Consider the following 27,349-nt stretch of genomic DNA (forward strand, 5'->3'; position numbering starts at 1 on the left):
TTTTAATTCGTAATACACAGAAATAATCACTTTGAATTGAAATGGTGTTTCTTGTGACGTAATCTTACTTATATATGACGTCACGTGAGTGTCATAGCAACGACCGCGGACAAAATGGTGCTCATGTAGTGGATTTGAACGTTATTACAGAAATGGCCTTCTGCTGCCTATCGCAGAGTAGATAGGATGCACAAGATGAAAATTTCGACTCTTCCACGACACCACACTTTATTCATAGTCTCCATTGTCGTTTTGTTTGTCGTTCCATCGTTTGTAAGCTCAGGAGTTTCTGAAAATGATCGTGAAATTGAAATCACAGAATCAAAACGTAAGTCTATCTCACGCAGATTATGCCCAGCTCGGATGCACATTAGTTTAAAACGTAACAGCGTAAGAACAATCAGTTGAATCAGAGACCATATTTTATTATATGATCACAGTTTGAATAAGATTAGATAGTAATCTGGGACCTATTGTTATGGATAGAAGCAGAGCTGTTTGGTAAATATTCTCTTGTTGGAAGCTTGTGAAGCTTGTAAACTTACCGAAAATATTGGGGACGGGTGGTACAGAACAAATTTGGGGACCGGTGGTTGGGTACAGAATACCGGATACCTACCAGCCATATTGTTTAGTGTCAGGTCGCCCTAATCCGAAACCTTACCCTAAACCTATACCTTACCCTAACCCTATGTAAACTCGGTGCTTTCAAAGATGGCGGAATGTATCTGGTATTCTGTAGCCTTCCCAGTGGTTGGATTGGGGATGGGTAGTTCAGATGTTGGTACACCTACAGAATACCCTAACCCTAACGCTCACCCTTACCCTTACCCTGACCCTGACCCTGACCCTTACCCTTACACTATAAACCCTAACCAAAAGTAGACTTGTGTGCTTTAAAAGATTGTGGAAAATATCCAGTATTCTGTAGTCTTACCCCCTTCCAATGCTTTGCATCTTTTTGACTGACCCTCCCCACGTCCCTTTAATTTTTTCATGATCCTCCCTGAAAAAACACACTTCAATACAATGTTTTGTTTTGTTTTGACCAATCATATCATGTCCCTTTTCCATGACCATTGCCAAATATTTGTTTTAAGTTATTTTATGACCCACTCATGAGACTGTCATGTACTTTGGCAGTCTTAATTACCAGAGCATGGTCCAGTTAGACAAGTTAGACAAGTTCAACATGTTTGATATAAACCTAGTTAGACCTAGTTAGACCCAAACGATTAATTTCAAATCAAACAGTGAGAATGTAAGTGTCCAATAAAGTAATGAAATGGTGTAGAGTACTGACTGTGTACTGCAAGAACTTTAATTGCAGGAATTTTTGTCAAGATTATTTTACAAGGAGGGAATGTTATTGTTGTCATGTCTGTGCTGTGTAAAACCAATGGTAGTTGTCAAGGGCCCAGTAAAATGTTACTCAAATTCCTGTTAAAGTTGGTATATCAGAGTAGGGGTTTCCTGTGAGGCACAAAACTCCTGTCTGACTGGACAACCAATAATTACTCTCATAGGTGCTTACATTAAATGTGAGTATCATCATACCCAAGCCTCGATTTAGTGCTTTGTTACTTGCACTGGTGCAACCCAATATTACAAAGTGCAACCTAGTTATTAGTCTAACATGCACCAGGTGCAAGTAATTTTTTGAGACTTCAGCTGGAAAACAGAATGATGAGGAACTGACTTGGAAGAGTGACTCTGATGACTGTATGAGCAGTGACTGAAGGACTTACTGTTCATGAAATTTTAGGAAGTATGATAACTTATCTTATCAGTCCCAGATTTCTTTTGTTATAATGTTCTAAACTATCATTACCACCAAAACTCAAGCATCATATTTTATACAAGATTTTATATTGAGCAGCAGGTGCAACCTTTTTTTGTCTGATGCATCAAGGTTTCTACCTAAGGTTGCACTGGGTGCAAGTAGGTTTCATTTCTTTTAATCGAGCCCTGATACACTAAGAAAATAGGGTGGTGCACTGTACTGTAACATGAAAATTACTTTATTTGCTTGACATTAATATTTCTTGTCAAGAATTTGATTCAGCGGACAGGGTAATGATTACTGTGCATCTCTGGCTTCTCATATCTTTTGTTATCACCACCATCATCATCACTGATATTAAGTTTCAATTGAGAATTTAATAAGTAATTGTGGTTTAACAGAGCTTGTTTTAGCAGAATGGATTCACACAATGTTAGTTAGAGACATGGAAATTGAAGTAATATATTTGCCTTGACTGCCACCTATTTCCAGTATAGAGTGTAGTAGGGCCTGGAGATTGTGCACCTTTCCTTGCAAGCAATTATTATTTTTTGTATAGAAATGGGATGCATTTGGGTCCAGGGTTTTATTTAGCCACTGGTCTGTTGGCCAATGGCCAGTTAAAACATGAAAGTGCCAGTACAATATAGCAAAGTAACAGGCCTGTGTAAAATCAAACTTTTAGCCCTCATAAACAGAACTGATAATCATTTTTTGTTCCTTCTGAAATCACCTCCCATCAGTGTTTGTCTGTTGGTGACTTAAAACTTCTATTTGAATGAAGAGGCCAGTTTAGAGAAATTTGTCAGTACACATTATAGAGATTGATAATCAGCTATGTATAAATATTGGAGAAACTTGGAGCAAAAATATATATTAAAGTACAAACAAAAATTCTATGTGTTTCATGTCAACAGTGAGTGATGACACGTTTCTGCAGGAATTACAAACAAAAAGGCATTCTGAAAATATTTTAGAAGTGGCCCATGTATAAAGATGTAGCTTTGTGTAATACATTATTGATGATACAGATTTCCCATCAACACTATTTCCAATAATAGTTTTTTTAGTCAGCCCAGATAATTGTATAATAATGTACATGTTCGGGATCGGCATTTATGTTAGTTCACTGAGCTTGTTTGCCAATCCCTTTTCTTTACAACATAACTGTATAACCTGTTCTTGTCAGTTTTAGGGCAGTGTAAAAGCGTTCACTTGTCACGCCGAAGACCTGGGTTCGATTCCCCACATGGGTACAATGTGTGAAGCCCGCTTCGAATGAGCTGGGGTGGTGGGGTAGCCTAGTGGTTAAAGTGTTCACTCATCACGCCAAAGACTCGCGTTCTATTCCCCATATGGGTACAATGTGTGAAGGTCATTTCTGGTGTCCCCTCCCGTGATTTTGCTGAAATATTCCCCTCCGATTTTGCTGAAATATTGCAAAAAGCGGCATAAAACTTAAAAGTGGTGTAAAACTCACTCACTCGCTCACTCAGTCTCTCACTTGAATGAACTCTGGACTAGAATAATATGACCAATGGTGTCTACCACTGAAGTCACTTGCTAATAAGACTAAAGACCCTACCCAAATGTGGACATTTGTATCAGATAAGCAAATTGGTTATAATTATGTTTCAAGATCAGGCCCAAAAAATATTAAAACCATCCATTTTGGGCACAATAATTGCTATATGCCAAGTAGTATTTTCACATCTGTTGCCGATTGCAAGTTTGGCTCCTATTTTGAAGACCAAGTCTAGTCATATTCTGTTTGGTCTGGTATAATCAGCAAATATAATCCATATCATAACAGGTGGAAATAACCCATTGCCCGACGCCCGAGTCCAGTGTTTTTTTCTGTCGGGCAAGCAAATTTGTATATCACACTGTACCGGTGTCCAGTTGATAATCCAATGTTAATTATGTTGTTTATTTAAAAAGTCAACAAGAAAATGGCCAGTATAGTGGAAAAATTGTCAGGGCAAGTGATTTTACATGTGCCACTGTACCAGAGTACACTAGCAATTTTAAAGTTATTTCCACCCCTGCATAACAATATATTTGATAATTTCACCAAAAGTTATGCCAAAAAGCGCCAAGATAGTGCAGGTATACTCAAGTGTTTCAGGCACTGACTTTATATGAGCTATTCTGGTATTTTGAATCAAATCATTTCAGTTTTCACTTTGTATTCTGTGTGCCATAAAATCGCTTGTTTATGCATTTTACTTTTATAATTAATTTTATGTTTTCAAAATGACAGAATCCAGAAATGAAGGTGAAACAGATGGTATTAGTGATACAGGACCTTCCCGTCAATTCGTGAAAGACGAAGAACACGATAACTACCAAAGACAAGGCGTGACAAGAGACAATGTGTCTAAATCTAAAGAAGATCCTGCCCAAGTATTCTTAACAAAGAATAAAACAAATGTCCAAAACAAAGACCAGGACAACCAAAGACCTGTGAATGATTCAGATCAGAAGGACTTAGACACTGAAGATGAAATACCTGACACCCAGGGCTCTGACACTGGCATCGATGACGAAGGTAAGGAATTAGATCCTGTCCTTGTAATCTTGAAGCACGAAAAGCACCACATCACAAACATTGTATGTTTTAGGGTTTCCCCTAAAGTATTATTACCATCCATTTCATAGACCATATTTATTATCCATATGGTGAAACATAACCAGTGTCATTAATATCATATGTGCACATGCGCACGTATTACTTTTTTGCAACCATTGTTTCTGTGTTTCGTCGTCTGTGACGTCATTAAACAATTGAACGTGACGTCAATGAACTAGGCAGTCACACTTGCTTACCTTGTTTTACTGCACAAATGCACATGAATAAAATGGATAATAAATTAATTATTACACTTGCAAGTGTACCACACGACTTATACGAAACTCGTGCAAAAGTTTGTTTTATTCGTATGACACACTTGTTCGTGTAATAATCTCTATTTACTTTATCCGAAGTACTATTTTCATAATGCTTGGTGTCTGCAAGTTTAGCTTCTAGTTCGAAGCCCAAATCTAGTCATATTCTGTTTGGTCTTGTATACTCAGCGAATATTATCCAGATAATATCATTTGTTGAAAATGATGCCAAGAGCCTAGATAGTGCTTGTAAACTCAAATGTTTTAGGCACTGTCTGTTATTGAGTCATATGTTACCTGAATCAAATACTTATATACATACATACACAGGTGCCGGTAACAATAAATCCTCCAACATCTTGTAGCTCTCATCATGTTTTATTTGGGTAGGAAGTGACTGGAAGTAATGCGTTACTCTCCTTGTTACAGCATAGACATTTGTGTACTCATGAATCTGCTACATAGCAGTAATCATATCATTAAGATTTAGATATATAGGTAATGCAAAATTGAATCATTCATCATTTATCATTCTGTTGAATGTATTTTATACTGAATACTTGTTATGAAAATATGCTAGAAAAATATTTATGTTACTTTTTAGAATCAGTGACATTATTTTATGGTGCAACCAAAATTTTGATGGTAGAGCCAAACCTATAAGCCAGGTTGCACTCGTTACAGGAACTGCAAAAAACCCCAGATATTGCATACTTGCATTATGTACAGTTGTCCCCCGTTTATCTGGACACTTGTGTTTTTCTAAATTGTCCGGATAAACAAATTTCCGGATATCTGAACCACAGAAGATATGTAAAACGACATACAAAGAAACGAACATAATAGATCTCAGACGTAATCTTTATTGAAAAGACATCAACAAATAACGATGCATACATAAATATCATCTTGTCAAATAGAGTAGTCAAGTCAATAACACGTGCGAATATACCTGTACATGCATCTGTCTGTCAAATGCTAGCAACCAATCACGAAACAGTTCGGATGTCATCCACGCATTCGCATTGTTGCTGTACCTAACATAAACTTCCGGATTAAAGTCACTACCAAAACAACAGGGAAGTCTTGCCTTGCCAATCACAACTCAAAATTAACTCAGTATCACCATGCTAATTACAGGTAGTTAATCGGATTTAATAAGGAAGTACTCGCTGTTACGACTAAACACTACTGATTGCGGATGATAGTTTCGAATCAAAACATACTGAGAAGCGTTTTTTTTTTTCATAGTGATATGTGATGATATGCCCTGGTCGGATGTCTCGAAGTTCGGATAACTCGATATTTTTTCTTGGTCCCATGAATATCGAGACAACGGTGCTCGACTGTATTCCTACACAATTGGGGTAACGCTGTTTTTCAGGGCATTGTCATTTGCAGAAGCCCTTGGCCAATTAACTCCCCTATCCAGCTAAAATGGGTGGAATGTGTGTTAAAAAAAAGACAAAACAGTATCATAAGTTTAATTTTAGGTTTAAACAACTTAATCGCGACGGACTGTTGACCCAACACTGTTAGATCATGAAACAAGATTTATGACGTCATTATGGAGCGTGACGTCATTTCACAACAGAACTGATAATGGCCCGTAGTTGAGGTATCGGCGGGCCACTCATTTCTGAAAACTAGAGAATGGTTTCATCATAATTCCGTCCGTTTTATCTGTAACACTATCATTTATTCATCATTGTCAGATTTAGACAGTGCACGTAATAAACATGTTGAAGTTTGAATAGGGAACTACTTTTTCTGGCAATGGTGTAAGTTCAAGGAGTGATATGATTAACCTTTGACCTAGAGGAACTTTGACCTGGTTTAAATAATAAATTTCTTTCTCGAAAAAAACAGCGTAAAACGAGTTGAATTAGAATGGGGATAACTGTACTGTGTTTGACGAATTGGGGACGTATGCCGGTGGTTATATAGCCGCTTACGCGTTGTTGTTATGACTAAATTTGTGTCTATATAACCACCGGTATATGTCCCCAATTCGTCAAACACAGTACAGTTATCCCCTAAATCTACTGAAAATGGTACCAAGAGCCAAGATTAGGGAAGAAAACACAAACGGTTTTGACAGATTGTCATTGGGACCTTCTGAGTCTGTATTATTCTACTGACACAGCTGCCATATCGCAATCGGGCAGAGAACCAGATGCTTTCACCAGTTCATGTGTTATGAGGAAACAAATATGTCATTTCAGTTTGTAGTTTATTTTGTATCCAACTTCCTATTATGATCAATGTTTTGTGATTGCAAAATTACAGATTCCAAACCTGAAAGTGAAACAGACAGCAAAGATGAGGACAACCAAATACCTACGAATGATGCAGAGGATTATTCCGAGAACCCTGAACCTGAGGATGAAACACAGGAGTCCCCAGGCTCTGACAGTGGCATCAATGAAAAAGGTAAAGAAACAAATCTGTCCAGGTTTTTTAGGGGAAATATGTATAAAGATATTTGCATTTATTTATTGTTGTCTAAAACTTTGACTGTTAATGAGTCATTCTGAAGCTATATTTAGACAGTTGTCATAGCAGAAAACCAGTTACTTCCACCAGTTCATGTATTACGAGGAAACAAATATGTCATTTCAGTTTGTAGTGTATTGGCAGTGTATGAAATAAGCCAAAACCCAGCCAGACATCAGGGCTGGTAACCTCAAAATGTTACCAGCCCAAAATGGATTTTAACCAGACCAGACACCAAGATATGGTGAATTTACTCAGATGTATGGAACACCTAAACTTTTTACCAGACCATCGGACTGGCTAGCTGTAAATGTACACTGTCCGTCAGAATCTTAGCCCGTCTTGGGCGGTCGGACGGGCCTTATTTCATACACTGCTATTGGGCATAAAGAAAATTTTGTATCCAACTCACTGTTATAATTATGATCCATATTTTGTGATTCCAATATTACAGATTCCAAACCTGAAAGTGAAACAGAGAGCAAAGATGAGGACAACCAAATACCTACGAACAATGCAGAGGATTATTCCGAGAACCCTGAACCTGAGGATGAAACACAGGAGTCCCCAGTCTCTGACAGTGGCATCAATGAAGAAGGTAAAGAAACGAATATATCATGGGTTTTTTCTTACATATATATTTTATTGTTGTCTAAGACTTTGACTGTTTAGTCATTCTAAAGCTATATTTAGACAGCTGCCATATCAGAAAATCAGGCAGAGAACCAGTTTCTTCCACCAGTTCATGTATTACGAGGAAACAAATATGTCATTTCAGTTTGTAGTGTATTGGCAGTGTATAATAAGCCAAAACCCAGCCAGACACCAGGGCTGGTAACCTCAAAATGTTACCAGCCCAAAATGGATTTTAACCAGACCAGACACCAAGATATGGTGAATTTACTCAGATGTATGGAACACCTAAACTTTTTACCAAACCATCGGACTGGCTAGCTGTAAATCTAGACCGTCCGTCAGAATCTTAGCCCGTCTCGGGCGGACGGACGGGCCTTATTTCATACACTGCTATTGGGCATAAAGAAAATTTTGTATCCAACTCACTGTTATAATTATGATCCATTTTTTGTGATTCCAATATTACAGATTCCAAACCTGAAAGTGAAACAGAGAGCAAAGATGAGGACAACCAAATACCTACGAACAATGCAGAGGATTATTCCGAGAGCCCTGAACCTGAGGATGAAACACAGGAGTCCCCAGTCTCTGACAGTGGCATCAATGAAGAAGGTAAAGAAACGAATATGTCATGGGTTTTTTCTTACATATATATTTTATTGTTGTCTAAGACTTTGACTGTTTAGTCATTCTAAAGCTATATTTAGACAGCTGCCATATCAGAAAATCAGGCAGAGAACCAGTTTCTTCCACCATTTCATGTATTACGAGGAAACAAATATGTCATTTCAGTTTGTGTATTGGCAGTGTATAATAAGCCAAAACCCATTAGACACCAGGGCTGGTAACCTCAAAATGTTACCAGCCCAAAATGGATTTTAACCAGACCAGACACCAAGATATGGTGAATTTACCCAGATGTATGGAACACCAATTTTGTATCCAACTCACTGTTATAATTATTATCCATTTTTTGTGATTCCAATATTACAGATTCCAAACCTGAAAGTGAAACAGAGAGCAAAGATGAGGACAACCAAATACCTACGAACAATGCAGAGGATTATTCCGAGAGCCCTGAACCTGAGGATGAAACACAGGAGTCCCCAGTCTCTGACAGTGGCATCAATGAAGAAGGTAAAGAAACGAATATGTCATGGGTTTTTTCTTACATATATATTTTATTGTTGTCTAAGACTTTGACTGTTTAGTCATTCTAAAGCTATATTTAGACAGCTGCCATATCAGAAAATCAGGCAGAGAACCAGTTTCTTCCACCTGTTCATGTATTACGAGGAAACAAATATGTCATTTCAGTTTGTAGTGTATTGGGTATGAAATCTTTTTTGTATCCAACTTACCATTAAGATCCAAATTTTGTGATTCCATCACTAAAGATTCCAAACCTGAAAGTAAAACAGCCAGCAAAGATGAGGACAACCAAGGACCCATGAATGATGAAGGAGATTTTTCCGAGAACCCTGAACCTGAGGATGAAACACAGGAGTCCGCAGGCTCTGACAGTGGCATCAATGAAAAGGTAAAGAAACAAATCTGTCCAGGTTTTTTAGGGGAAATATGTATAAAGATATTTGCATTTATTTATTGTTGTCTAAAACTTTGACTGTTAATGAGTCATTCTGAAGCTATATTTAGACAGCTGTCATAGCAGAAAAACAGTTTCTTCCTCCAGTTCATGTATTACGAGGAAACAAATATGTCATTTCAGTTTGTAGTGTATTGGGTATGAAATCTTTTTTGTATCCATCTTACCATTAAGATCCATCTTTTGTGATTCCATCACTAAAGATTCCAAACCTGAAAGTAAAACAGCCAGCAAAGATGAGGACAACCAAGGACCCATGAATGATGAAGGAGATTTTTCCGAGAACCCTGAACCTGAGGATGAAACACAGGAGTCCGCAGGCTCTGACAGTGGCATCAATGAAGAAGGTAAAGAAACAAATCTGTCCAGGTTTTTTTGGGGAAAACAAGACAAATCTTTTTCATATATTCCAAAAAGGAAGAAAACATGAAGACCAAACACATCTAAGTAAATGTCATTGCAGAAATTCAGTCTTGCATGATGCTCCATCGGTTTCTGAGGCCATATTTTCCATAAGCTGAGCATCATTTGCATCAATGCATTTTGCACTTAGCTGGTAGTCCAAAGCCAAGTGTAGTCATATTCTGTTTGGTCTAGTACACTGCTTATGATATCTATAATATAACAATAAAATCTATTGCATATGATGCCAAAAATATGTTTGGTAAAGTGAAGTTGGATGTATTTGGCACTGTTATTATTGCTATTGCTGCTGTTCTGAGAATCAGTCTGAGATCCAGTTCTTGCACAAGTATTGGCACAGGTTCATTTGTTATGATCAAACAATAATGTTGGATTTATTAGTTTGTAGTGTATAGGCATAAAAACCTATTTTTGTCCATTTTACTTTTATGATCCATTTTATGATTGCAACATTACAGATTCCAGAATGGAAAGTCAAACACATGATATTGATCAGACACAGTCTACAAAGGAATTCTTGAAGGACAAAGAGCGTGATAGCCACCAAAGACAGGGTGTGACGAGAGACAACTTCAAATCTAAAGAAGATCCTGATGACCAAAGCAAAGAACAGGACAACCAAGGACCTATGAATGATTCAGATTATGATTCCGAGAACCAAGGACCTGAGGATGAAATGCATGACTCCCCAAGCTCTGACAGTGGCATCCGTGATAAAAGTATGGAAACGTATCCAAACCATGTCTTGAAGAACAATACACATCACACACAAAATGGCAGAGATGAGAACTTTGACAAAACAAATCCAGTTCATGTATTCTTGAAGGGCAAAAAGCATCACAGACATAATGGCATGCACGAAAAGGTTGACAAAACAAATCCAGTTCATGTATTCTTGAAGGGCAAAAAGCATCACAGACATAATGGCATGCACGAAAAGGTTAACAAAATAAATCCTGTTCATGTGTTTCCAAAAGACAAAGAACATGAGGACCAAACAGATTCACAAAATGGTTATGGAGGAAATAAACATTCCAGTCATGAATCTCGGGCCCAATGAAAAACAAAATACATCGACATGATTTCCATGGCTCAAATAGCCATAAGGGTCATAAAAAGGACAGATATCTTGTTAAAGAATTCTTAAGAGCCAGAGGTCACCAGAAACATTTACATAAGTCTCATGGTTTTGAAGGAATCAAAGGGTCTTCAGGTCTTGACCATGGTGGTCACCACTTACGTAAAACAGATCCTGGAAAGCACACCGATGAACATGATAGGCCAAGGGAAATGAAGTCACCGGAGTCAGTACTTATTCCTCAGGAATCTGTCAAAGTTGCGGATCTACTACACATATCCACTGAAGTGAAACATTTGGACACTGTTGTCAACAGGATATCAGGTTTTGTAAGAAAAACCCTTGCTGACATTCAGAATAACATGCATAAAATGGCAAGTATGGTATCAGCTGTGCATCCTATTGCTCCTTCTACTATGAGCCATATGATAGATGTAACAATGACCAAAACGGAGAAAGCAGTACGGAAACTGTGCCTGGAACCCATAAAGAAGAGTCTCAGCATTCCACCCTGGTCAGCATGGACCTCCTGGGGGAAGTGCTCCCTGACTTGTGGGAGCTGAGGGTACAAGCTGCGACATCGTCAGTGTCAGTCGAAGTCTCATCGTCAGTGTCTTGGCAATAATTTTGATCTCTCCCATTGTGTGCTTACTCCCTGCCCAGGTAAGAATATAATTTGTCAGATTGCTAATTTGTTAGAGGACTCTATTTAATCCTGTACTTCGGACAAGTGGCTATGGTCACAGACTTGTGTGGTTAACTGATTTTAAGAAATTATTGGTTTGTTGAAAAATTGGGATGTCAGGCCAGGGTCTAATTAGGTCACTCTCGCATGTGGTTGATTGGGATTCATTGTGAAATTACAGCATGGATCTTTGCTGGGTAGCTTTTCCCACCCTAAGTAATAATCAGACAGTGGAACAACAACACTGACTTGTAGTATGACCGTTGCCACCAGATAGATGGCAATTTCGTAGCAGATTGTTTTTGCAGAAACTAGTGAAGATACCTCAGGTACAATTCTGTAGTGCTTGTGCCGACAACAATCCCCTCAGCAAGATTTGCACAAGTAATGCGATGGTTACAAAAGCCATAGTGCAAGTTTAATGAAAAGAGACTGAATGGTTACTGGAACCATATTTTCCCCAATTGTTGGTGACCTGGATGCACATCTAGTTGTTACTGTTCTTTCAGCAACATGGCAATCCTGGAGCCAGTGGACTCCCTGCACAGCAACATGTGATAATGGCCACCAAATGAGAACCAGGATGTGTCTGACTTCATCTGTGAGAGTCCACTGTAAAGGAACAACATCTGAAATAAAACTTTGTTTTTCACCTAAATGCGAGAACTCAAGTCGAAAGAGCACCCTCTTGGGCCATCTACTTTTCCACCGAAAGTCTGGAAACAAGGTCAAATTACATACGAAGTTTGCCATGCAAGGGTCATCCAACTCCACGCACACATCATCAGGATACGCGTGGTCAGCATGGAGTGGCTGGACATCATGTAAAGAGTGTCGGAAGGGACACAGGGAAAGGAGTAGAATATGTGTGAATTCTCTGAAGCAACCGTTGGACAACAAGACTCTGTGTCCTGGAGCTGATGTAGAGTTTGGACCATGTATTGGCGTAGTATGCAACCTGGGTATGTTGTCTGCATGATAGACAGCTGCACAAGCTTTACTATCGTTTACAATGTTTCATCCTATTTTCATGTTCTCTTCATCTCAGTAAACACCACATTCATGCCTCAAAATTTAAGGAGGGGGTCCTAGGTTTGCTCCTATTATATTCAGATGTAAGTGCCTCTACCCCACAAACCACACCCACCCCACAACACACATACCCCACCACCACACACACACCACAACACACACACCTCACCACACACCCACCCCCACTACACCCACCACACCACACACACACCACAACACATACACACCTCATCACACACCCATCCCAAGACAAACCGACCCCACCGCACACCTACTTCACCACACACCCATCCCCAGACAAACCGACCCCACCACAGACCCACCTCACCACACACCCACCCCACCATAAACTGACCCCACCGTACCATCCACAACACACTCACTACCTCTAAATCTTTACCATTAGGCCCATGACAAAAAACCCTTTACTTTCGTGCTTTATTTTAAGCACCCATAAAGATCTGGGTCTGAACTGGTCTTCCGCAACCAAAGCTTGTTCTAAGAGGCGGCTAACGGGATCGGGTGGTCAAGCTCGCTGACTTGCTTGACACGTCATCATTCCCTTAACTGTGTTAATATACTGATGCTCATGCTGTTGAATACCAGATTGACTCGTCCAGAGTTGGGAGGCCATATTTAAGATATTGTATTATTTCAGACACAGTAATATATGTTTAAAGGTAACAAAATACCCTAGGACATATATTGTTGTGTCTGAAAACAGCTGTATTTGTCTTAGAAGATCATGGGAAAATCATGGAATGGTTTTTTTCACAAAAATGTGGGAACCCTGCTAGTGTGTTTTGTTTTATTTAGATAATGCTGTGTATGTGTCGGAAGGCAAGTCTGTGGAAGTAAAGTGTGCAGTGCCACCAGGCCTGGTCCCCTACAGGATTTACTGGATCACGCCCAGGAACCAGCGCATCTCTCACCTCAGGAGCAGCAAAAGGTTGGCCTTGTCAAGGGGTGGTTTGGTTGAGGCAGGGGGAGGGTGGGAAGATTTTTATTTTTAGTTCTTGTTCAGTTGTCTTCTACTTGTAAACTTTTCACAATAACCAGTTCTTATTTTCGGATGTTTGAAGGGGGATAACTCTCATATTGACTGACTGACTGACTGAGTTTGGTTTTACGCCGCTTTTAGCAATATTCCAGCAATATCACGGCGGGGGACACCAGATATGGCTCTCATATTGAACATGCATGACAGAATAATACAGATTGTAGGAGCTTTGTGGGCCATAACTTTGTCTCAGGTAAGTAAATTCTGCAGGGTTGCCATTGTCTTCTAATTTGTGACAAATGTTCAAACAGCATGTTTAGTCTGGTCTCAGTGAGAATACATGAGGCCAGTTCTCATTTGATTTTGATCAAGAGTGACTAGTGTGGTTTTTTTCTATGATACTGATTTCTGTTAACATCGGTAATGGATAGATGACAAAATAATTGCACATGTCCCGATCATCAATTCCCACTGAAGTGAGCGATGTAAAAGGCTGCTTGATATCTACTTGCAATTCTGAGGTGTGGAAATCAGATAAACTGAGACTTTATTAACAATAGAGATGACAAAACTCTATGGATGATCAACTTCTATATTTTCACATTATCATTTTCAAGCATGATCATCCATAAAGTTTTGTCATCTCTAAACCACCAACTTATAGAATGCCACTCAAACAAACTATTAACAATGGGATAAAGTTGCCTGATCTTAAGCACAACCAATAGATGCTGGGAACTCAACAAAACAGCAAAATTGCATAACTGTATTGTGTCTGCAGCAAAATACTATGGGGCATCTTTACTACTTCTTGTACTTTTGTTGGGGTGAGTCCCAACCAGGAATCAAACCCACACTCTCAGGGTCAGGCACCTAATCGCCAGCACATAAAGTCAGCCATCTTACCCACTCAGCCATAAATATGATCCATAAACCATTTAATTGAAGATACAAGGGATGTACAGAGAGATGTGTTTTCTTGCAGGATGCGTATGTCTGGATCATCTCTCCGTGTTGCTGATGCGAGATACGCTGACCAGGGAGTGTATCGTTGTGTTCTACTACTTAACAACAACACTCACCATATAATACAAGACACTCTCAGTAAGTCTTCTCAAGGTCATTCATAACTCAGTGGACAGTGGTATTCAAGGATAGAATAGATCCTCGCTACGTCTTTGTGGTCTAGACATTTTTTCAAACTATATTTTATTCCTCCACCTCCTTCCCTCCCTCCCCCCCCATTGAAATGTGCAAAAGTATCAGAATAGAAAACAAAGTTTTTATGTGTTTTGTGAACCAGAATGTGTTAATAGAAACTATTTTTAGCTGTCTATATAATATAGTAAATTATTACAATTGCAAAGTCATTACCTTTTAAAAAGCTCCTGCCTCTACTATATTTCTTTTAAATGTTCTTTTTCCAACCTTATGTTTTGAGAACGGATGCCACAATACATTGATGCATCAATACTTTTTCTAAGACCATACAATTATCGATACATTCAAAACTGTATCGATATTTAGTTTTGAAAGTATCAGTTTAAATATGTTTATGTATCGTTTATATTTTGCAATTTTATCATGTTTTTTGATGTTATGAGAGTTTTAAATGATTTTTTTTCATGCACAAAGATGGGAAATTAGAACTTTTTAATTTCATGGACAATTATAAAATATGAAATGTTAATGTTCAAAATGTAACTAAATTTATGCAATAATGCCGTAATAATATCGAATCGTGACATGGGTATCATGATACGTATCAATTCATGAAACTTATGTATCGTGACATCCCTAATTATGAGGAAATCACTATTTTTGCAAAAAAGAAAATTGGGTGCCAAACATCTGTGACACACCCACCCGAAAACAGTGTGTCATAGCTGACTGTCATGTACCCCATTGATGTGAATTGTTGCGATTGTTATGTCAGGTCCAGGCTCAAATATTTAAGCTGCTTTGGCAAAGATGAAATATTGCTGTCTGTATGAAACAAAACAGGACAAAGATCTATGATTGTTCTAGTGGTGGACACCTGTAAAACCCATCACTGCCAAAGCGGAGGAATCTGCCAGACTACGCAAGACCCTGAGTTTGACGGCATCATGAACTACAAGTGCAGATGTATCGGAAAGTACAGAGGCCCTTTCTGCGAGATTGGTACGTATTCTGTTCTCAAGTAAATATTGGCAATTTTTATAATGAGCATATGTTGTTTGTGACTGGTGGAGGAGGGAGGTGGATTGAAAATCAGTAATGTCGATCCTCATCCTATGGATTCAGAATATGTTACCTGTTAAGCATCCAATGGAGTCGACCCATGAAGATCCGTTTTAGAATATTGGCCTTCAGTAACCTATGCTTGTCGTAAGAGGCGACTAACAGGATCGGGTGGTCAGGCTTGCTGACTTGGTTGACACATGTCATCGGTTCCCAATTGTGTAGATTGATGCTCAGGTTGTTGATCACTGGATTGTCCAGTCCAGATTCGATTATTTACAGACCGCCGCCATATACCTAGAATATTGCTGAGTGCGGCGTAAAACTAAACTCACTCACTCACTCACTCACTCCAATGGAGTCGTATCCTGTACTCACTCCTATCCCATTCTGACTGAAAAGAAGACCTGTTGTAAATATGGTGACAGCTGATTTCTTGAAATCCTTTCTTCATACTATCAACTAATGGTGTCTCGTAGGATTTGATCACATACATATTGTTAACTGAAAATCAACAATTGATCACGCTTTGTACAACATCTAGCATGCATGAATTTGCCAGTTGTGTTTGTAGGCCAAATCTATCTGCTTATCCACGTAGACAACCCAAACCTCAAAATTCATTGCCGGCATCGACTATTTGCTCCAAAACTGCCAACACAGAACAAATACTCAACAATACCAACACAATACCACAAACACACAGCATCCACAATCATACACGCACACACCCACACACAATGCCACACAAACACTCAATGCCACACCCACAGCAACACACAACATCCACATTCACACACACATAAGGACACAACCTGCAAACTCACAACCACATCAACTCCCAACGCTACACCCACACCAACACTGAACACCCACTACAACCACAACACTCACAACCTAGACCAACACCCAAACCGTGAACCGACCACCACCACCGATAACACACACCAAACATGACACCCACACCCAATACAGAACATAAACACACACACACAGCCCTCACCAAACATACACACCACCAAACACCCTCAGCCAGTACATTTACCTCACCCATCAACCTCACCCTCATGCTTGCCCTCACCCTCACCCTTACCCACACCTTTACGCTTACCCTCACCTCACCTCACCCTTACCCTCACCTTAACCATCACCTTCATCCTCTCCTCACCTATACCCTTACCCTCATCTTTACCATCACCCCCACCTTTACCATCACCCCCACCTTTACCCTCACCATCACCCTCATCTCACCTTTTTACCCTCACCATCACCTCACCTTTACCATCACCCCCACCTTCACCCTTACTCCCTCACCATCACCATCATCCTCACCTTTTACTTTTTACCCTCACCCTCACCTCTCATTTTACACTCACCATCACCCCCATCCCCGCCACCACCTTTACCATCACCCTCACCTCACCTTTACCCTCACCATCACCCCTCACACCTCACCTTTTACCATCACCTCACCTCACCTTTTACCATCACCATCACCTCACCTTTACCATCACCATCACCTCACCTTTACCCACACCATCACCCTCACCTCATCATGTTTACCCTCACCATCACCTCAACTTTACCATCACCATAATCCTCACCTCACCATTACCACAACCCTCACCTTTACTTTTTCCTTTACCTTTACCTTTATCCTCACCTTTACCCATCTGCCTTATGCTTACCATGACGCTCAGCGATCACCCTTACCTAACACCATCACCCCCACCCATCACCCTTACCTAACACCCTCACCCTCATGCTTACCATCACCCCCACCCATCACTCTTACCTAACACCATCACCCATCACCCCCACCCATCACTCTTACCTAACACCCCACCCTCATGCTTACCATCACAATTCCCCCACCCATCACTCTTACCTAACACCATCACCCTCACCCCCACCCATCATTCTTACCTTAACACCCTCACCCTCATGCTTACCATCACCCCCACCCATCACCCTTACCTAACAACCCATTCCTCATGCTTACCATCACCCCCACCTATCACCCTTACCTAACACCCTCACCCTCATGCTTACCATCACCCCCACCCATCACTCTTACCTAACACCATCACCCATCACCCCTACCCATCACTCTTACCTAACCCCCTCACCCTCATGCTTACCATCACCCCCACCCATCACTCTTACCTAACACCATCACCCATCACCCCCACCCATCACCCTTACCTAACACCCTCACCCTCATGCTTACCATCACCCCCACCCATCACTCTTACCTAACACCTCACCACCTCATCACACCATCACCCATCACCCCACCCATCACTTCTTACCTAACACCCCTCACCCTCATGCTTACCATCACCCCCACCCATCACTTTTTACCTAACACTCATCACCATCACCCCCACCCATCATCATTTACCTAACACCCTCACCCCTCATGCTTACCATCATCACCCTTTATGCCCCATCACCCCCTTACTCAACCCCCTTTACCTATCACCATCACCCCTAATTACCATCACTCCCACCCATCACACCCTCACCCTCATGCTTTACCATCACCCCCACCCATCACTCTTTACCTAACACCATCACCCATCACCCCTACCCATCACCCTTACCTAACACCCTCACCCTCTATGCTTACCATCACCCCTACCCAATCACCCCATCACTCTACCTACACCCTCACCCTCATGCACCCATCATCCCCACCCATCAATTCTTACCTAACACCCCCACCCTCATGCTTACCATCACCCCCCTAAATCCATCACTCTTACTCTAACACACCATCATGCTACCATGATCACCCCCACCCATCACCCTTACCTAACACCTTCACCCTCATGCTTACCATCACCCCCACCCATCACCCTTACCTAACACCCCCCCACCCTCATGCTTACCATCACCCCCACCCATCACCCATCTAACACCATCACAGTCATGCTTACCATCACCCCCACCCATCACCCCTTTTACCTCAACACCCTCACCCATCACCCCTTGCTCACCCCCACCATCACCCATGCTTACCATCACCCCATCACCCATCACCCCTTACCTAACACCCTCACCCTCATGCTTACCATCACCCCCACCCATCACCCTTACCTAACACCCTCACCCCTCATGCTTACCATCACCCCCACCCATCACCTCTTACCTAACACCTCACCCTCATGCTTACCATCACTCACCCCCCCCACCCATCACCCTTACCTAACACCCTCACCCCTCATGCTTACCATCACCCCACCCATCACCCTTACCTAACACCCTCACCCCTCATGCTTACCATCACCCCCACCCATCACCCTTACCTAACACCCTCACCCTCATGCTTACCATCACCCCCACCCATCACATCACCCCCACCTTTACTTACCTAACACCTCACCCTCATGCTTACCATCACCCCCACCCATCACCCTTACCTAACACCCTCACCCTCATGCTTACCATCACCCCCACCCATCACCCTTACCTAACACCCTCACCCTCATGCTTACCATCACCCCCACCCATCACCCTTACCTAACACCCTCACCCTCATGCTTACCATCACCCCCACCCATCACCCTTACCTAACACCCTCACCCTCATGCTTACATGATACTTCCCCACCCTCATGCTTACCATCACCCCCACCCATCACCCTTACCTAACACCCTCAACCTCATGCTTACCATCACCCCTACCCATCACCCTTACCTAACACCCTCACCCTCATGCTTACCATGATCCCCACCCATCACCCTTACCTAACACCCTCACCCTCATGCTTACCATGGGCACAATGTGTTAAGCCCATTTCTGGTGTCCCCCGCCGTGATATTGCTGGAATATTGCTAAAAGCGGCATAAAACTAAACTCAGTCAGTCAGTCATGCTTACCATGATCCCCACCCATCACCCTTACCTAACACCTCACCCCCATGCTTACCATCACCCCCACCCATCACCCATACCTAACAACCTTTACCCTCATGCTTACCATCACCCCCACCCATCACCCTTACCTAACCATCACCCTCATGCTTACCATCACCCCCACCCATCACCCCCACCCATCACCCTTACCTAACACCCTCACCCTCATGCTTACCATGCATAAAATCCCCACCATGATCCCCACCCATCACCCTTACCTAACACCCCTCATGCTTACCATCACCCCCACCCATCACCCTTACCTCACCCCTCATGCTTACCATCACCCCCACCCACCCTCACCCTCATGCTTACCATCATCCCCACCCATCACCTTACCTAACACCCTCACCCTCATGCTTACCATCACCCCCACCCATCACCCTTACCTAACACCCTCACCCTCATGCTTACCATCACCCCCACCCATCACCCTTACCTAACACCCTCACCCTCATGCTTACCATCACCCCCACCCATCACCCCCTTACCTAACACCCTCACCCTCATGCTTACCATCACACCCCACCCATCACCCTTACCTAACACCCCTCACCCTCATGCTTACCATCACCCCCACCCATCACCCTTACCTAACACCCTCACCCTCATGCTTACCATGATCCCCACCCATCACCCTTACCTAACACCCTCACCCTCATGCTTACCATGATACTCACCCTCATGCTTACCATGATCCCCACCCATCACCCTTACCTAACACCCTCACCCTCATGCTTACCATCACCCCCACCCATCACCCTTACCTAACACCCTCACCCTCATGCTTATCATCACCTTTTCCCCCACCATCGCCCCTTACCCATCACCCTACACAAATACCAAAACATCCAGGCCCTGCACAACCCCAAAGTCAGGGGCCTATTCCTCAAAGCAACCTAAGCGCTATGATAGTCGTAAGTCAATCTTAAAGAATTGGAATTACAGTCAACTTTGTGCTAAGATTGTTTAGTTGAAACCTTGGTACTAGTCAGATGTTCTTAGATAGTAGATTTTCAGGCTTTTTAGCTGTTGTATGTTGTAGCTGTCTTTGTCAGTAAACAGGTTATTTGCATTGCATCTTCATGCAACCTACACTCAAATGTATATGACATAACATGTGCTAATTAGCGAATCTTTTCAGCTTTAGCAATGACTGATGTTGGCCTTGATAACCTTTTTCTGATACAATGTACCACTGTCTTTTGGTTTCAGGTCCACTAAATTCACACAAATTTATCGGGGCCGTCATCGCATTAATCATTGCCTTGGTGGTCGTCTTGGCGCTTGCCTTGTGCCTCCTGAGAAGGTAGGTGTATAGTGTTGGAAATCAACACAACTAAACAGGCAATATTGGATCATATGTCATGGAATGGGTGCTAGTCCTATGTACTAGTGTGTTGTAATTTTCATTTGCCCATAAACTGAAACACAAAAAACAAATGTCTTAATATTGTAGTGTTTGACCATTTTTCATCTCTAGCCCACCAAATATTTGTGTTTCCTGGCTTGTCTCACTGTCTAAGACATGGGTTATGAGAAGAATGAATGTTATGTGATTCACAGATTTTCCAATACAATTCACAAAGCTTAAGGGTTATTCAATTGTTGTTTTACATGCTTATGTGACCTTTCTCGTTTCCAGGTCCCTGCATAAAGCTAAGATTGATTCCCCAAAAGAAATCCAGTGTAAAAAGAAAGGTAATCCTTGCAGAAGACAATATCCCAAGTCTCATAATAACTGGCTGTACAAAAGATGGCATTGACTTGAAATTTACTGTTGATTTGTGAAGAATGTGGTCAGTATTTTCTCAGAAATAGTGAATGTTCACAAACATAATTTTCTGTCTGGATGAAGACAGTGTCCATATTTTAAGTCATTACATTTATAAGAGTTTGGTTTTACGCTGCTTGTAGCAATATTCCAGCAATATCACAGCGGGATACCCCAGAAATGGGTTTCACACACTGTACCCATGTGGGGAATCAAACCCGGTCTTTGGCATGACGGCCGAACGCTTTAACCCCTTGGCTACCCCACAGCCCCTTAATTCCAAGAAATTATAGGCGTTCCTGGTACCCTCATTTGTTTTCTTCTATGGGACCGTTCATAATCTATAGGTAGGGGGACGAGGGTGATTTTAAGGAGGGGTCACCCATATTGTTTTGGGGAGGTAAGGGGGTCAGCTATTTTGTACTCATGTACTGGGGGTGGGGTGGGTGTCAGCAATTTTATACATGAAAATACTTTTAAATTATGCTTAAAAATTATGGGAGGGGAAGGGGTCATTGATTTTGTACATGACATGCAGGGGGGGTCATTCACATTGTACATGCTTCATCATAAAAATCATCATCTTTCCCCCACCCCCAACACACACACACACACACACACACACACACGGACATATATTATGAACACTCCCTTATTGACTTCTGTTGGTTCTGCAGAATGATTTTTTTTATGATTTTGTACAGTGTCTTTCATACAGTAAAAACCATTCCAGGTTGTTGATAATGGTGCTTAAAACTGCATATCCCTTTATTCTTGGAAGTTCATTTGGCATTTTTTTCCTTAAAGGAGAAGTATACAGAAAAAAAATCTTCTTTTTTTTCTTTTGTGAAACAACATGGAATTTTAGAATTAGTTAATATCAATGTTTGAAAATATACACTCATTTTAATTTTTTTGATACCAGTAAATATCTCTCAGAAGTTGTAAATGTGGTGTTGAAAAGACAGGTTGTATTAATTTCAAGCTTTTAGTATTTCTGAATCTTCTCAGAAACCAGGCAGGAAGAGCTCAAACAATGCAAAGATGGGTAGGTCTGTAATTTGACCTTTAAATAAAAAATACTGACTTAAAATCTTAATTTCAGCTTACCCACCTACTGATGACTAAATTAACTGCAATTTTAAAAAGTTGACATCCACAAAGGGTTTCTTTTGTAAATCAAATTTTGTGTTGCAGTAAATTATGAAGCATGTGGTTAGGGAGAACTTTTGTATGTATCAATGGTTTTCTGACTCAACTCAATCTAATATGGCTAAGAGGTGACTAACGAGATCGGAAGGTCAGGCTCACTGACTTGGTTGACACATATCATTGTATCCCATTTGCTCATGCTGTTGATCACTGGATTGTTTAGTCTAGACTCGTCTATTTACACACTGCCACCATATAGCTGGAATATTGAGTACGGTGTTATACAACAAACAAACAAGACATTCTTATACTGATGGGGTTTATTCATAGTAAAATTGTGGTGATAGAGCTGGTACTATTGATTTTAAGTCCTGGTAGGAATAGACGAAAATAATTTTTAAAAAGTTTCATTTTCATTTCGATTTCTTGTGTGATGTTAAAGTTTTTTCGGTTTAGCAATTATTATTATTGATGATGACAGGTATTGCTTTATAGGTATAAATCTATGACTGTTTATCACCTGTCACTTTCAGACAGAGAAATGATAGTGATTGTAATTATTTTTGTTTGTTAACTAGTCTCAATAGTAACTGAAAAACCTTCAAACATCAAGTTATGATATAGCTGTATTCCCATATTTGTGATATTTAAGAATGATAGATTCCCAAACCAAGCAACAGAAAATATTGTCTAAAGTTTATCCAGAAGCATCTTAGAGTATGTCCTATTAATTATGTTATTCACTAAATGGCCATGTTCCTTGTTTCATTGTACTGCAGCCATCAGCTATTGATTATACTGGCCAAGACTGATGTAGATTTCCTGGGTCCTCTCATCCCTTGTATGTGAGACTGGTGCAGTCATCAGCACCCAGTGAAGTGCAATTCAATCTCCATGACAGACCTACACAAGTGTGACCCTAGCAGTTGATTGGTTTGTTTGTTGTCTAACACCGCACTCAGCAATATTCCAGCTATATGGCGGCGGTCTGTAAATAATCGAGTCTGAACCAGACAGTCCAATGATCATCAGCATAAGCATCTATCTACACAATTGGGATGCGATGACATGTGTCAACCAAGTCAGCAAGCCTGACCACAGGCCCTGGTTAGTCGCCTCTTACAACAAGCATGGGTTACTGAAGACCAATTCTGACCCAGATCTTCATTGAGCATGACCCTAGCGAGTGTCCAGTAAAATCCCCACAGTTATTATCCCCAATCATGAAATACCCAGAGAATAAAACTAAAATACTACTCTGGCAAAACTGCATTTAATTTATATGTATTTTCTTGAAGGGAAATCACAGACAAAGAAAAAACCGAAGTATGCCAAAACAGATAATAAACCTAAACCAGCGGACAGGCCAGAAGACAAAGGCGACATCTCCAACGCAAGCATTGTCAGTAATGATGGATCTTTTGTTGAGATAACTGAACATGATTATGTTGACTTTGATGGTTTTAACCTCTCCCAGGAAGAGAAGAACCCTAGAGGAGGCTATGAAAGTGGTCATGCTTCAGGTGGATATGAAGGCAAATTCTTGAAATATCCAAGTCCCCCGCACAAACATATGAGTCAAAATTATCAACAGAATGAGTCTGATTACATGACCATGGACACACTTCCAAAAAATTTCATCATCCATCAGCATAATCCTGCAGGATCCTACGATGAAGAATCAGGCTACCAGGACATGGTCAGTGGGAAGGTTGAAAACATCTATGAGAATCTACCCTCAGGAGAAAGAAGGGAGCCAGTCTACACTCCCACATCAAAAAGTGAACAAGAATATATCGAGACACTGAAATACAAAGCTAGTTTAAAACAGCGAAGAGCTTCTGTTGAAAAGGAGGCACTTGCCCAAGAGGCTCTAGACATAGTTGCGGAGAATCTCACAAAGCAGTGTATGGTTGAGATCGAAAATGAGTCACAGATTTCAAACAAAGTTGTGTCCACAGGTTTGAATTCATCTCAGATGAGATCTGATGCTGCAAGGCTTAAATCAAATCTTCCTGTTGCCAAGGATACCAACATGACGGACATATCATCAGCACAAACAGAATCACCAAACGGGAATGTGGAGATTGCAAAATCCCCCAGAAGGAAAACTAAATCCATCAAACAGACTAAATCCCCCCTAAAACAGGAAACTGCAAAGTTGACCAAATCTCCAAATACCGGAATGTCTGCTGGTCATCAGTCAGTTTCTGGTAAGAAAGCACCTGGTGAAACTTCTGATCCTAAAGGGAACAGACCTGTTGTTAAGACTGGAAGAGTATCTCCAACAGGATCCCAGGGTTTTAAACAACAGCTCGTTACACAGACAGATATGAGAAGTCCACATGTTTCAAAGGACAGGAAGCCTGTACCCAAACCAAGGAGAGCTGAAGACACTAGCAGGCAGCTTAAGATCAGACCTCCAGTCAGCCCAACTCATAGACAGTATGCATTTCCAAAGACACTGACAATCAAAGACGGGAATCAACAGGCAGCACTTCACGAGCACTTTGATACGGCATTTGTCACCCAGCAAGTAAACCCTAGTACCAGTACACCGAAGAAAGTTGATAAGATAGCACGTATGAATATAATCATGCCTTCGGATATTATGCAGGCAGATGAGGATGAATCCTCCCTGACTTTTGGCAGGAAGAAGCACTCTAGTGAGCTGATGGTGGTCACGTCTAGTAAAGTCCTTGGCAAAACTGAAGAGGGACCTGTGAATCTGGGAAGAGGCAACGTCAGCAGTAACAACAGACAAACCTCTGCATCAGAGTTGTCTTCTGGGAGTGAAGTGTTCTCAGACTCCTACTACCAATCCCTGTCTCAAGTTACCGAGCCAACAGATGGGAGTAGAGGAACCAGCTTCCGGTCACTGGACACATCAACATCATTACAGACAATGCCGGATCTTGACAACACAGTCAGCTTTCCTAAACTGACCATAAGTTATCAGGAGGAGGGGATTGATCATTCAGCTGGACCTGCCACACCATCTGAAACTGAACATTGCTATCCTGGGCGAAACGACAGCCTTTTCCAAGGGGAGATAACTGAGTCGAGTTTGTATTTGAGTGACTGTAACTACACGCAAGGAACGCCTGAAAGCAGTGAGCTTTCGGAGAGTGAGTGTAGTTCTGACCGGACATCTGATGTGGAGGAGTCCTGAGACTTAAATATGGCACTCCGATGTGTGTCTGAAGTAGACAGGGTCACACTGTAATGTAATGGTAGTGTGATAATGATGATATTTTGAAGAGGTATCCAACGTGAATCGTTCATGAAGAGTGTGATTATAAATAGGAGGATGGTTTCTGTTGACAGTTTGGGTGTCATTTCTGAGGCACGGTACTTTATGATTTATCAACAGACCTGTCTGACCTTGTTTTTTTCTTCAGAATGTGACTAGTGAGAATTATAACCTCGACATTTCCAGCATTCACTTGAAGTTCCTGAAAACAGCTCTTGAATCTAAAATAATATCGAAGATAGAACCAAGATAAATCTTATTTTAAGTGTGACACTGAACTTTTGTCAGACTGTCTTAAGAAGCCTTGAACATTGCCGTCTTTTACATGACAGAAAGGGACGAATTTGTCCGCTAAAGAATGTTACAACATGCACATCATTCAACCGTAAGTAATATAAACTACAGAGGGGCATTACTTGTCCCTTTAGGAATTAAAACATGCGTTTCATTCATTGTATGTCATGTGGTCCATCTGCCATTGTTAATTTGTGACAGACAGCATATGACTTGGGGCCAAAAGAAAGAAAACACTTTATTTTTTATGTAGTTGCAAACTGAAGCAACTCTTTTTCGAATTTATATGTCTTTTTAATCATCAATTTTTAAAGCTACCTTTTAGAAAGTGGAATTTGTGGCTGGGTATTGTGTGAAAATAAATTGTTTCAATGAAGATTGGGATAACAACTGAATTTGCAACAAGACCCTTACCATGTTTTTGAAATGTTGCAATATGTTGCCCCAAAGACAATTTATTGATTTGAAAGATAAGGTGTGTAGGACACCCATTCACTGTCAATATTTAAAAGTTTTAAATAAAACCATATAGAAGTATTCTTTGTTGGTAGGTACAGCTCATTGTATGTAAGTTAAGAAATTTTCAATTATTATGTGAACGACTGATAAAATCAACTGAGTAGCTTGGTTTCTTTCGCTCCTCATTTCAGCTGTATTTATGGTGTTTGTTTGAATGTGCATGTGTAATGTTCTTTTTTAGAAATATGTAGATACAATTTTGTTTTCCTGTTGAATCTGCTATTTTTTGACTGCTTACAATACAAAGTGCCAATTGTTATTGAGAAGAGGTAACTTCAATGGTTAAAACAGTGTGAGATGGTTAAAGTGAAAGAGAAACAATGGCCATCACTTAAGGTTGTTGTTTGTTGGTCCAAATGTTTCTGTTAGAAGATGTGTGACAATGGCTAGAGTAAAAGATATTCATTCAGGGTGTTCATGGAGATTGGAGTTTGAAAACTAAGAATATTTATGTAGTCTTTGTAACTGAATACATTGTAGTAGGTGTACTGTACATTTGTAGATCATAGAAATAATGTTATGAATATGTTTGACAAATTGTTATGTTTGAGTCACAAGTTGTTTACAAAATAAAATGTTGATCTTT

At 40.8% G+C, this 27,349-nt stretch overlaps 2 protein-coding genes across 2 annotated transcripts; both read left to right on the top strand.

Annotated features, from left to right (window-relative positions):
• Positions 1 to 74: 74 nt before the first annotated feature.
• Positions 75 to 12,154, top strand: LOC124271319 (clumping factor B-like). Its single transcript, XM_046706414.1, has 11 exons — positions 75 to 328; positions 4,047 to 4,334; positions 6,962 to 7,105; positions 7,623 to 7,766; positions 8,273 to 8,416; positions 8,798 to 8,941; positions 9,202 to 9,366; positions 9,614 to 9,757; positions 10,292 to 10,562; positions 11,302 to 11,499; positions 12,106 to 12,154. The coding sequence occupies exons 1-11, from the start codon at positions 187 to 189 to the stop codon at positions 12,152 to 12,154; spliced, it is 1,833 nt and encodes a 610-aa protein (XP_046562370.1). The 5' UTR covers positions 75 to 186.
• LOC124271385 lies at positions 10,899 to 27,349 on the top strand. Its single transcript, XM_046706526.1, has 8 exons — positions 10,899 to 11,574; positions 12,106 to 12,558; positions 13,445 to 13,577; positions 14,614 to 14,732; positions 15,657 to 15,791; positions 20,987 to 21,080; positions 21,417 to 21,472; positions 23,996 to 27,349. The coding sequence occupies exons 2-8, from the start codon at positions 12,168 to 12,170 to the stop codon at positions 25,867 to 25,869; spliced, it is 2,802 nt and encodes a 933-aa protein (XP_046562482.1). The 5' UTR covers positions 10,899 to 11,574; positions 12,106 to 12,167; the 3' UTR covers positions 25,870 to 27,349.

Source organism: Haliotis rubra, unplaced genomic scaffold (assembly GCF_003918875.1).
Source record: "Haliotis rubra isolate DU_JTF1 unplaced genomic scaffold, ASM391887v1 Scf16, whole genome shotgun sequence".
Taxonomy (NCBI): domain Eukaryota; kingdom Metazoa; phylum Mollusca; class Gastropoda; order Lepetellida; family Haliotidae; genus Haliotis; species Haliotis rubra.

Bases quoted from the DNA above. Each gene is read 5' to 3' on its own strand.
- LOC124271319 (XM_046706414.1), top strand. From the start codon at position 187: ATGCACAAGATGAAAATTTCGACTCTTCCACGACACCACACTTTATTC. The intron at 8,942-9,201 runs GTAAAGAAACGA...CCATCACTAAAG, and splicing joins CAGTGGCATCAATGAAGAAG to ATTCCAAACCTGAAAGTAAA. The intron at 11,500-12,105 runs GTCAGTCGAAGT...CTGTTCTTTCAG, and splicing joins CAAGCTGCGACATCGTCAGT to CAACATGGCAATCCTGGAGC.
- LOC124271385 (XM_046706526.1), top strand. From the start codon at position 12,168: ATGAGAACCAGGATGTGTCTGACTTCATCTGTGAGAGTCCACTGTAAA. The intron at 12,559-13,444 runs GTATGTTGTCTG...TGTTTTATTTAG, and splicing joins TGGCGTAGTATGCAACCTGG to ATAATGCTGTGTATGTGTCG. The intron at 15,792-20,986 runs GTACGTATTCTG...TTTTGGTTTCAG, and splicing joins AGGCCCTTTCTGCGAGATTG to GTCCACTAAATTCACACAAA.